Source organism: Coenobita brevimanus, chromosome 109 (assembly GCF_032717465.1).
Source record: "Coenobita brevimanus isolate Jiangsu-jjx chromosome 109, ASM3271746v2, whole genome shotgun sequence".
Classification (NCBI taxonomy): Eukaryota; Metazoa; Arthropoda; class Malacostraca; order Decapoda; family Coenobitidae; genus Coenobita; species Coenobita brevimanus.
In genome coordinates this window covers 36018348-36031704 of record NC_137062.1, presented here as the reverse complement: position 1 = coordinate 36031704, position 13357 = coordinate 36018348, and the positions used below count along the sequence as shown (strand labels likewise).

Sequence of the window (13357 nt, the reverse complement as noted above, 5' to 3'; positions counted from 1 at the left end):
TGATTGGTTGATTGAGTGATTTTCTGATTGATTGATTGATTTCCCAGGCTACCATGGAGTGCAGTGCGGTGAGAAGTGCCCACACGGGAGGTACGGCCAGAACTGTGAGCTGAAGTGCCGCTGCAAGAATTCTATCGGATGTTCACACGAGACTGGCAAGTGTGTGTGTAAGCCAGGTGAGTCATTGGCCCATCTGTTTATCTATCTAGGAAGGTATTTATCTATCTATCTATCTGTCTCTGTCTGTCTGTCAGTCTGTCTATATCTAAACGCCTTAATCCCATAAGGGGTGGCCACAAACATATCACCTCAATGTCACCCTGTCCCCTGCCATTTCACTGCCCTCCCCCCCAACTTACACCCCCTTTCTCATATACCTCTCCACTCCATCCCTCCAACTCATCCTCGGTCTCCCTCCCCCCCACCCCCCCGCAGATACACTCTCCTAGTCACATAATTATGATGATAATGACAGTGACAATGATGATGATAATAAAATGGAATGATATAGAAAAACAGCATAATTATAGCAGCATAGTTTTAACAGCATAATTTTAACAGCCCAAGTTTAACAGCGTAAATTAAACAGCATAATTTAACATCATAGTGGTATGTGGTGGCGACCATCATCCACTCACTTGATGTAGTGCTGCCTACTTCTTCCTTAGCCTTTATCATTTTTTTTTTCTGTGCCTTCCCTCCTCTCTTCCAATTTCTCCCATCTTTCCTGTCACTTCTTATTGCTTTCCTTTCCTTTACAGGTGGCTTTACATTGAGTGACAAGCCAAATGGTTTCCTGTAAGCCAATAAACCATTTACAACACTGGGTGGTAACCATATAACCAAATCCTACGTGTCAACAAGTGGGTTGGTGGAGAGTTAGTGCCCCTCCCTGTAAAACAAATAACTCAAAGTCAATGGCCACCCCTTACGGGATTATGGCGTCTGGTAATAGATAGATAGATAGATAATTTTAAGTGCCTAATTTTAACAGCATGAATTTAACAGCATAATTCTAACAGCTTAAATTTAACAGCTTAATTTAAACTCTTCCCTGCATATTTTTCCAGGTTGGGAGGGCCAGCAGTGTCTCCTAACCTGCCCACTTGGTAAGTACGGCGAGAACTGCAGCCAGAAGTGCGACTGTGAGAACAACGGCTCCTGCGATCCCGTGACCGGCAATTGCACGTGCGGCCCGGGTCACTATGGGGTCAAGTGCGAGAGTACGTGCATGCAGGGTCACCACGGCATGGGGTGTGAATACCACTGTGCGTGTGTCGGGCCAAATGTGGAAGGATGTGACCCCGAAACAGGAAGATGTATTTGTAAACCTGGATATAAAGGTCAGTGGAGAATGTAGGTGTAACCGTTCATTCATGCTGCTTGATCTCTGGCAGCCTTCCTCTTCAGTCCTTCATCCCTGAGGTCACACACTGTGGCCTTATCCCAGGTCTTTTTTGGTCTGCCTTTCACAACCATATCTCCAACGTTCACACTTCTCACCTCCTGAACCCAACTGTCATCCTCCATCCTTTCCACATGCCCAAACCATCTTAATCCACCCCTCCTTATCACAACACCGATACACTCTCACTTCTCTCCTTCCACACCCAAGCAGGATATAAAGAATAGTTTGGGAGTGATGATGATGAAGATGATGATAATGACTAAAATAATGATGATGATAACAGTGACAGTGATGATAACAATAACATTGATAATAATAATAACAGGATGATGATAATGATGATGATGATGATAATAATGACTAAAATAACGATGATGATGACAGTAACAATAATAATAATGATAACAGTATGATGATGATGATGATGATGATAATGATAATGATGATGATGATGCTTGTAACAGGCGTGAGTTGTGAATCCTTCTGTCCTCGTGGTTCGTATGGTGAGTCATGCAACAAGGAGTGCGATTGCAAGAACAATGGCTCCTGTGACCCGCGTACCGGCAAGTGCATCTGCGAGAGGGGGTGGCACGGCGCCGATTGCAACACACCCTGCAGCCCGGGCAAATATGGCGTCAATTGCAACCAGATGTGTCCTACGTGTGTGCATGGTGAGGACCCTAATTTTGTCTGTGTCCGTCTGTCTATCTCTCTGTCTATCCGTATCTTCATCTGTCTATCTATCTGTCTGTGTCATTATCGTGCCTTAATTTTGTCTGTGTCTGTCTGTCTGTCTTTCTATGTGTGTCTCTCGGTCTGTCTTTCTTTCCATCTGTCTATCTATGCCTTTATGTCTATCTATCTGTCTCTGTCTTTATCTGTCTATCTCTTTGTATAAATCTCTTTATCTATTTGTTCATTGTGATGGTGATAGTGATGATAATGATGATGATGATGATAAGGTGAAGGAGGATAAGGATAATGACAACAATGACAACTAACACAACAGCAGCAATTAAAACAACAACAGTGACCATAACGACAACAATCAGAGCACCATTAATCACGTCCACCCTTTCTCTCAGGCAACGGCACATGCCACCCCCAGCGCGGTACGTGTATGTGTGCGGCGGGGTGGCAGGGACCGCGCTGTGACCGTACATGTGCGCCTGGGACCTGGGGCATCGGATGTACCAACGTGTGTAAATGTCGGAACGGCGCCAGCTGCAACCACGAAAACGGTAGGGCAGACCTGGTGTTTCTTTTCTCTATATTTTTTGTTTCGTATCATATATAATCGTATCATTTCATATAATTGTATCATTTTGTGTCATAATTATAGTGTTTCATATCATAATTGTATCAGTTCATGTCATAATCATATTGCTTTGTATCACTTATAATCATATTGTTTCGTATCATAGTTGTATCATTTCATGTCATAATCATATTCCTTTGTATCATAAATAATCGTATAGTTTTGTATCATAATTGCATCATTTCGTGTCATAATTACAGCATATCAATTAGTATTACATCGTATTGTGTATAAGGCAGTCTTGGTAGTGGCAGGAGAGAGAATGAATAGTAGAGAAGGAATGAGTTGTACAGTAAGTCATTTTTATTAGTCACCCATTTAAGCATTATTTTTTGCTGTTAAGACCTCAGTTACGTAAAAAAAAAAAAAATGGCCTGCTATTACTCCACTGATTTACCAATTTCTCTCATTAATTTGTAAAAAAGTTGTGATATTTTGAAAGATTGTGCATAATAGGGAAAGCTTTTATGATGGAATTTCTGTGTATTTCTTTGTTGTCATGATATTTCTGTGTACTGTATTTCTGTAGCGTCATGGTCTATCTATCTATTTATCTATTTCCAGACGCCGTAATCCAATAAAGGGGTGGCCACAAACAAATCGCCTTCATGTCACCCTGTCCCCCACCATTTCACTCCCCTGCTCCCAGCTCACACCCCCCCTCTCTCATATACTTCTCCACTCCATCTCTCCATCTCATCCTTGGCCTCCCCCTTCCTCTCCACCCCTCCATCCCACTCACATACACTGTCCTCATCAGTCTCTTGCTCTCCATCCTCTCCACATGGCCAAACCACCTCAGTGCGTTTCTCCTGACGATTCCCATCACATCTATATCCACACTACAATGCTCTTTCACTTCCATATTTGTCAGTCTGTCTCTCCACGTAACTGCACATGCTCCTCACAAATAACTCATTTCCACTGCTTTCATTCTTGACTTGTGTCCCTCCAACAACGTCCAAGCTTCACTTCCATACGTTAGAGTTGGTATTTCTGTTAATTTCCGTTTATTTCTCTGTTGTCTTGCTTTGTACAGGTAAATGCCAGTGTCTGCCGGGGTGGAAGGGCACTGACTGCTCCGAGCCCTGTCCAGCTGGTTCGTTCGGGTACAACTGCCTCCAAACCTGCCACTGCCGCAACCACGCCTCATGCCGGGGCAGTGATGGCTTCTGTGAGTGCAAGCCAGGGTGGATGGGGCCAGGCTGCATCCAAAGTAAGTACATTTCTCAAGATTCCAGGGGCTTGAGTGGTGAGTGGATGAGTGTGTGGCCCATTAAGGAGGGTTGATGTTTGGTTAGTTTCTCTTATCAGGGTTTTGATTGATCTTTTGGACCCTACCTCACTCTATCCTTTGCTGGGAAAGAGGTGTGGGTAATGGTGATGATGATGATGAGGAGGAGGAGAAAGAGGATGATAATGATGATGGGGGGAGGAGGAGGATGGTCAGGAGGAAGAGGATAATGCTGATGATGGGGAAGATCTAGGAAGATGATGATGATGATGATGATGATGATGATGATGATGATGATGATGATGATGATGATGAGGAGGAGGAGGAGGAAGAAGAGGAGGAGGAGGAGGAGTAGGAAGAAGAGGAAGAGGAGGAGGAGGAGGAGGAGGAAGAAGAGGAGGACGAGGAGGAGGAGTAGGAAGAAGAGGAAGAGGAGGAGGAGGATGGTGATGATGATGATAGGAGGAGGGGGATGATGATGACAAAAGTGATGACAGTAATGATGATGATGATGATGTATTTAAAATGTTGGGAGGGGAAGCAAGTCAACAAATATTTCGTGCCATTTTCAGCCTGTCCTGAAGGTTCGTTTGGTCGTCAGTGCTTCGACGTGTGTAACTGCAGCACAGAAAACTTCATCTGCCACCCCGTCAAAGGATGCCAGTGTCGGAATGGCTTTGAAGGTGGGTGTAGTGCGGCACTGTGTATAGTCCCTGTTATTCTATTTTTTCTTGGATAGTGGACTGCAGGAGAGGAGTAACTTCAGTCTGCAGTCCACTGGGATCACATTCAGATAAACCTGAGACAATAGGAAGTACTACCTTATGTGGGTATAATTCATGCAAGCCACCAGAAGCATAAGCCAGTCTCTTACCCATGTTCTGGACTACCAAAGGCTCAAATTCTTATGCACTGAAGGGGACAGTTTGCACATTGCAGTTACAGTTTACATTATTGCCCTTCACATCACAGTACTTAATGGCAAAGTGTACATAAGCTGTACTCTTGTGCCTTGTAGGTGAAAAAGTGTAACATAAACTGTCTCTTATGCCCCATTGGTGAAAAAATGTAATGAAAACTGTTTCTTGTGTCCCATATGTGAAAAAGTGTAATCTAAGGTGTCCTCTTGCATTCCATGGATGAAAAGAATGTACCGGTAACTTAAACTGTCGTCTTTCTCCCCCCAGGTGACATGTGTGACATCCCCATCACCAGCCCCATCGTCAAGAACCGCGAGGACATCCTGGCCAGCCGCCCCCCCTCCCACAACAACGCTGGCCTCATCGTGGGTGTCGTCTCCATCATCCTCATCACCATCGTCATCGCCATCGTCATTTACTACAAGTGAGATTGGACACTTTGATTTTAGTCCTATTTTGGTCCTTATATTCTCATCAATCAAGCTCCCTAACATCACTTCCTTAGTGTTTTATTTTTGGATACGGCTGGCTAGTTTCCTTTTTGGCGATGTGAAATTAGAGGTGCCTTAATTATCACCAATTGGTAGAGATAATCAGTCATTTAGTTCGTTCGTGGATTAGATGATGTTATTAGTCTATCCATTACAATTGTTAGTTAATATGTAGACAGTATTATTGAGCGTGTGTGACTTGTGGACGATCTGTATAGCATTGTGGCTTTTGTTGCAGACGGAGGTTGATGCGACTGAAGCGTGAGTTGGCTGTGGTGCAGTACAGAGCCGAGCCAACCACTACAGGTAAGGCTTGGGACTCAGGTCCTTATCCTCATCGTCTGTTTGAGAGTGGCCACCCGATTTTTGTATCATCTCGCCATTTTTCCTTGCTGTTCTGTGTTCTTCCTTCATGTCATTCCTTTTACATCTTTCCTTCCTGTTATTTTTACTCTCTGCCTTGTTATTAAATATTAGGATCTTCATTGTTTGAGTGGTTGCCCGATTATCATATCATCTCGCCATTTTTCCTTACGGTTCTGTGTTCTGCCTTCATGTCATTCCATTTCCCGCATTCCTTCCTGTTGTTTTTACTCTCTGCCTTGCTGTTCACTATTAGGGTCATCTACGTCATCGTCTGTTTGAGTGGTCACCCGATTATCTTGTCATCATGTTATTTTTCCTTGCTGTTCTTTGTTCTGCATTCTTGTCCTTTCTGTTTTTCTTCCTGTTTTTCTCTGTCTTGTTATTTTTTACCTTTCTTCTCCCCTTAACTTTCTCTACTCTCTTTCTCCCCTTGTCTTTCCTTGATACTCCTCTCACTTTTCTCTTACTCTGCTCTTCATCTCACTATGTCTTTCTCTCCTCCTCGTCTCTCCATATCTTTCTCTACTCTTCTTCTCACCATATCTTTCTCTCCTCTTGTTCTCTCCATATCTTTCTCCACTCTTCTCTCCATATCTTTCTTTCCATTTCCTCTCTCCTTGTCTTTCTCTTGATATTCCTCTCCCTTCTGTCTAACTCCACACTCTAATCATCCCTGCGTCACCCTTTTTTTCTATATTTAAACATTTTTTGGGGTGTGGAAGTTGGCTGTCATGCTTTATCATCCCTCAGCTTTATTTAGCCAGGAATTTATTGATGCCTCCTTTCCCCTAACACTACGGGCCTTCCTCTCTTGCCTTTTCCTTGGTTTGTATTTGGGTGCAGATTAATTTTAAGATTTTTGTGCTGTCCTTATACCAGACTGACATACAACAGTGTAGCCGATTAAACAGTGTTGGTTGGGGATGGATATAGACATGTACTGTACTGATGCAGGGTTGGATTCACAGTCTGCTTGCTTATGGCCGGATCTTACCAGTCCCCGGCATACTTGACACCTGCATATACCAAAATGATCATACTGGAAAAGGGTGCAGGATGGGCCAAAACTGTTGTGTCTTTCCATACAGGTACAGTGTCCACATGAGGGGTTGCATGATAGGGGTCACTCGCACTGCCCCAGCAAAACCGTTTTATTTACGTCAGTCACTTTCAGGACTTCCTCTGTGTGTGTATGTGTGTGTGTGTGTTTTAATGCAAGGAAGAAGGAACCAAAGGCCATACACCTGCAAGATTGTTTCCTTCCAAGAAAAAATAAGAACCAACAGAGAGCCAAATTCAGTATCCATTCATTTCAAGATGCGTGGACACACTGCGTTTCAAAAAGTCTGGAGATCATAGGCAGTAGGAAACACTGGCAGGGGAAGACAGTTTCAGTAATTTGGTAACCACAGAGGGAAGGAAAGGGCAGCGACTGTGAACCCAACCCATAGTGACCTGTTTCAACCTAGCTTTACCTAGATAATTTAACATGTGATCTTTCTGCCTTGCTTTCACTAACCCCAGCTGTCATTCTCAGACTAATCCATTAATCTCCTTTCCAGCAATCAGTAAATTATGCTTTTTAATCACTCACAGTATCCTGGCTTTGGTATCACACTCAAAATGCACTCAATATCACACTCCCATCCTTCTCACACTTCCACAATGCTCTCAATCACACTCCCATCCTTCTCACACTTCCACAATGCTCTCAATCACACTCCCATCCTTCTCACACTTCCACAATGCTCTCAATCACACTCCCATCCTTCTCACACTTCCACAATGCTCTCAATCACACTCCCATCCTTCTCACACTTCCACAATGCTCTCAATCACACTCCCATCCTTCTCACACACCCACAATGCACTTAGTCACACTCCCATCCTTGTCACACTTCCACAATGCACTCGATGCTATACTTCCCATCCTTTTTACCCCTCACAATGCACTCAGTCACATGTCCTTGCACCTTTACACCTCACAGTGCACTCAATCACACTCCTGTCTTTTTGACACTTCCACAATGCACTGGATCCCATATTTCCACTCCTTTCACACTCCCATAGTGCACTCAGTCACATCTCCTTGCACCTTCACACAGTCACGCTGCACTCACCCGCACACTCTCATCCTCTTCACACTCTCACAGTGCACTCAGTCCCACATCGTCACTCCTGCCACTCACAGTGCACTCACTCGCACATTCCCACACCTTTCACACTCACAACGCACTGACTCCCACACTCCCACACCTTTCACACTTCCACAATGCACTCAATCCCACGTCTCCACTCCTTCAAACTCAAAATGCACTTAATCCCACAAACTCCCTCCTACACACTCAAAACGCACTCACCCACACTCCTGCAGCTTGTCACACACCCAATACTTACCACTTCTGCCCGAGGATGTTATTAATATTGTGTTCTTGCTGTCTGCTTATAATTTGACTTAGAGAATTTTGGAAGAGAGAGAATTTTAGAAGAGAGAGAATTTTAGGAGAGAGGGAATTTTAGGAGAGAGAGAATTTTGGATGAGAGAGAATTTTGGATGAGAGAGAATTTTAGAAGAGAGGGAATTTTAGAAGAGAGAGAATTTTGGAAGAGAGAGAGAATATTAGAAGAGAGGGAATTTTAGAAGAGAGAGAATTGTAGAAGAGAGAGAATTTTGAAAGGGAGAGAATTTAAATGTTATACGAGGTTTGCATGGTCTTCGTTAGAGAGATTTTTTTTATTTTTGAAGGCTATATGGAGCCCTTATTTTGGTTTTCGTTTTTTCCTATGCAGTACTAAGAGAGAGAGAGAGAGAATCATACCTAGGCAACAGGAACAAAATAAATAATGCATCCTCAGGCCATAGATATTAACCAAGCCATCCACTGTACTCCTTTCACCTTAACTTGGCTCATTTATAACAGTAGAGTACCTCAAGAATACAACGCTAGTCATGAAGAAGTGCTATCGAAAGGATGTGGAGACATAGTATTGTCTTTTTCCATTATTATGTGGGGAAAAAAAAAATGAATTGGCCAAGTTAAGGTGAAAGAATTTGACTTACGCACGTAGTGTATGATACTCACCAGCTTCTTACCCCCCCCCTCTCTCCCCCCCTCACCCCTCCTCGTATCTTCCCCTCACCCACATTCCCTCATACCCCTCCCCCGTCTCTTCCCCTCCACATTCCCTCCCACCCCTCCCCTCATACCCCTCCCCTGTCCCTCCCCCTCTCTCCCCTCCCTCCCACGCATCCCTCACCCCTCCCTCTCTCATACCCTTCCCCATCTCCCCCCTCCCCTTCTCCCCCTCTCCCCTTCCCCTCACACCCCTCCCCCACTCACCCCCTCCCCTTGCACCCCTCCAAACTCTAGAACGCCCTAAGACAATAGAGCGGAGGGATAGCACAAAGCCACGTTCCTCCATGAAGCTTTCGCAGAAGACTGGTGAGGCCCTTCCTGTCTGATTATAGATGTTTTGAAAAGTTGATGGCCGTGCGGGAACCTGAAAAGATGGACCAGAGGCATTGTGGATAAAAATAAAGTGAATCTGATTCCTTTTTAACGATTCTGATTCCTCCACAACCTGCTTAATGCATTCTGGGTGAAATAAAATTGACTCCAATACCTTTCAGTTCAAATAAATAGGTTCCAGTCCCCTCCAGTTCAAATAAATAGATTCCAGTCCCTTCCTGTTCAGATAAATAGATTCCAGTCCCTTCCAGTTCAAATAAATAGATTCCAGTCCCTTCCAGTTCAGATAAAAAGAGACACCAATCCTTTATCAGCAGCCAAATGCATTCCAGATAAAAATAAAAAGCATTCAGTCTCTTATCACCTTCCAAGTGCATTCTGAGTTAATAGAAAAAAGCCAGAAATGCTTTATGACCATCCCATTTTCTGGCATGAAAAAAAAAATGAGCATCAAATTTTACTCCAATTTATCGTATTAAAAGTATAGCATACTTGCCTTGTATCGTGGAAAAAAAAAAAAAAAAAAATAGTGTACATCCAGCTGTTTTGTGGCATTAAAGGAAGGAAAAAAAGAAAAAAAAAAATGCACATTTGCTTCCATTTTTGGGGATAGAAAAAATTATTGTTCAGTTGGCTTTGTTTTGTGGCATAAAATGTATTGCACACTTGGCCTTATTTTGTGGCATAAAAAAAAAAAAAAAGAAATACTGTATACAGAAATATCTATATAAAAAGTGCACAGTTTGATCCATTGAATTTTTTATTTTCTGTGATTGGCTTTTTGTTGTGGTTTTAAAAGTTTTGTACAAGTACCCATGTTTTGTAGCATAAAAATGAAAAGGTCGATAAATATATAAGAACTGGGCTGCATTTTGTGTCATAAAAAAAAGAATGCAGATAAATATATAAGAATTGGGATGCATTTTGTGGCATTTAAAACCAAGAAACAGAGAAAAATATATAAAAACATTCCACTCTGCTCCATTTAATTCTGGTTTCCCGTGGCCCATCACTGACTTAATATTCACTTGCATTTCTTGTGGTTAGTCTGCAGGCTCTATCGATGTTGCCTTTGGCTTGTATTATTGTCGGATAAGGAAGCTCCCTAACACCTTTTCCCTAGTGATTTATTCCTGGATATGGCTGGTTAATAGCCTTTTGTACATCATTTATGCAGTGTATGGTGATATTGGAGGGATTTATATAACACAGAATAGGACAGTAAAGTGTAATAAACAAACTCAATCTCTCAGGAAAGTGATGGGTGTAATAAGCAAATTAAATCTCTCAGGAAAAGGTGTTAGGGAGTGTCCTGAGTCTACCAGAATACGAGCATTTCTCACTCTGCCTAAAACATGATAGTTCTCTGTGGTGGTGTATTTTTGCCTATGCATTTCTCTTCTTGATGGGCTTGTGAGCTGTGGAATAGTTTTTGCCTAGAAGACTTATGGTTTATATTAATTGAGAAAAACGTAATTAGCTCGACTAGAGTTACAAAAAAACATTAATTAGCTTGCCACGAATTATGGTTTATATTAATTGAAAAAAATGTAATTAGCTTGCCTAGAATTACAAAAAACATTAATTAGCCTGCCCAGATTTCCAAAAAAACATTAATAAGCTTACTAAGGATTATGGTTTATATTTATCTTTGTCATTGCTTACTTTGCCTAGATGTATCCTTTATATTAAATGAGAAAATGTAATTAGCTTGCCTAGAAATACAAAAAACTCATTAATTAGTTTACCTAGAGATATGGTTTATCTTTAACAATGTCATTAATTACTTTGCCTAGAATTATGGTTTATATTTAACGAGACGACGTCACTAATTAAGCCAAAGAGCTGTTAATTAAAGGACATTTTTTAGCCAGCTTAATTATGCCTAATGACTACTAATACACTCACCTGGATTCTCTTTTTGGTTTGGTAATGATCAGGACTTTTAACCCTGTGAGCTTGGGTCTGTGTTTTTATTTTATTCGTATCTCACATTTTTTTAATGATTTTCAGATGGATTTTTCAAACTGGAGGGGTTAGATACAGACTTTGATAATAATAATAATCATCATCTAATCATCATCATCATCATCATTATCATCATCATCATCATCATATAAAAATAATAAAGCCTCATTATGAGAGGCCTTATGTAAGTTTAAAAAAGAAGGAAAGTAAAGAAAAATACGAAAAAAGAAAGTTGGCAGATAGTAGCAAAAATAATATTTAAAATACATTATCCAAATCCATGGGGCTAATTTCCTTGAATTTGGTGCCATATATATTTTTTAAAATTTATTTGCTCATTTCACACAATTTTATTCAATTTTTTGGGAGATCTGTTGCAATGATGGGGTCAGTGAAAGTCATTTCTAACCTCTCCAATTTGAAAAAGTCTCTCTGGATTTGAATAAACGAATGTGATCAAGAATAGGGTGAAAAATAGGCTTAGAATCACAGGGTTATTAATAATTGGTAGGAGTGAGGCAAGGGGCGGTATTCTGGTGTGGTTAGGAGGCTTATCAACACCTCTTCCTTAGTGGTTTATTCCTGATTCTGCTTTGTTACTATATTCTTGTGTGTTATCCAGTCTGATTTAAAAGATAGAAGAAATAAAAATGAGGATATAGAATTTTATAAGAAGCAAGAATGAGGATATTAAATTTTATAAGATGCAAGAGGGAAGATATGAATGGCTAGTTTGCAAAATAAATCACTAAGAAAGAGGTGTTTGGGAGCTTCCTTACCTGACAAGAATACCGGCCAAGCGTTCATATTCTCGGCAGGTACAGAAGCTCCCCAACACCTCTTCCCCACTGATTCATTTGTGGGTACAGGTGGCTAGTACTGTTTTATATGTTATGAATGGAGGGTATAGTGATATTAGAATGATTTACGTAACATGGATCAAGACTTGGAAGGTAATAAGCAGAATAAATCACTTAGGAAGAGGTGTCAGGGGGCCTTCTCACCCGAATACCCTCCAGTTTTTCCATCCACTAACGTCATGCATCATCTCTACCCTTAAGGCCAACCCGTAGCCAAAAGGTGGAGTTCTATAGCAGGTACTGACCGCACCTCACTCAGTATTAACTCTCCCTTGGTTTATACGGCTGTGTTTACGCTTGGCTGTGTAGATTTTGTAATGTTCTCCGCGGTTTATTTGTAATGCCCCTTCCTCCACAGTTCATCTGTTTTGTAACGTGCGTCTCTGCGATTTATCCATTTTGTAATGCCCCTATCCATGATTTTTATATTTTTGTAATGCCCCCTCCTCAGCGACTTATTTGTAATGCCCAACGATATATCAAGTTTGTAATGCCCCTTTCTCCGCGAGTTATTTATTTTGTAATGCCCCTTCCTCCACAATTTATCTATTTTGTAATGCCTCTTTCTGTGATTTTTAGATTTTTGTAATGACATCTTCGTTTCACTTTTTCCCTGCGATTTATTTTGTAATGGCTCTCTCCGCAATGTATAGTTATTTTTGTTTTTTGGTTTTTCATAATGGCTGTCTCCAAGATTTATAAATTTTGTAATGCCTCTTTCTCCATGATTTATATATATAGATTTTTTTGTGATGCATCGTTCTCAGCGATTTATAGTTTTTTCTTAATTATTGTAATGCTCTTTTTCTGCAATGTATAGATTTTTTTTTATGGCTCTGCAATATGTGGATTTTTTTTTTTTAATGGCTTCCCTTGGTGATTTATTTTTATATATATATTTTTTGTATTGGTATATTTTTTGTGTGTCTTTTGTTGCTGATTTATAGATTTTTTTTAATGTCTCTCTGCAATTTGGATTTTGTAATGCATCTTTTGTCAAGTGGGGTTGGTGGAGGATTAGTGCCCCTCCCTGTAAAAAACAATTAACTCTAAGCCCTTGGCCACCCCGTCTGGGATACATGGCGTCTGGCAATGAATGAATGAGGATGATCTTTTTTTGGTGATTTATTTTATTTAATTCTGTATACATTTTTTTCGTGTCCCGCTCAAGGCCCGAGTCCCAGAAATTCCCATGTGTTTCACACCATTTCATGTCACCAGTTTGGCTCTAATACCCACCATCTGTGTGGAATACATGCCAGGGCTGGTTTATCAAGGACCGGTGTAGTGGTAACAATCCTGTATAACGTAATCAATGCATC

The 13357-nt window shown here is 41.2% G+C and overlaps 1 protein-coding gene across 1 annotated transcript in view; it reads left to right on the top strand.

Moving 5' to 3' along the window:
• LOC145417135 (uncharacterized) overlaps positions 1 to 13357 on the top strand; it is a 59165-nt gene that overhangs the window by 20544 nt on the left and 25264 nt on the right. Inside the window, exons 9-17 of the mRNA XM_080285914.1 lie at positions 48 to 176; positions 1071 to 1343; positions 1873 to 2079; positions 2494 to 2649; positions 3766 to 3942; positions 4533 to 4643; positions 5148 to 5304; positions 5610 to 5677; positions 9109 to 9180. Coding sequence (XP_080142040.1) covers positions 48 to 176; positions 1071 to 1343; positions 1873 to 2079; positions 2494 to 2649; positions 3766 to 3942; positions 4533 to 4643; positions 5148 to 5304; positions 5610 to 5677; positions 9109 to 9180 — 1350 coding nt within the window. The remainder of the gene's footprint in view (positions 1 to 47; positions 177 to 1070; positions 1344 to 1872; positions 2080 to 2493; positions 2650 to 3765; positions 3943 to 4532; positions 4644 to 5147; positions 5305 to 5609; positions 5678 to 9108; positions 9181 to 13357) is intronic.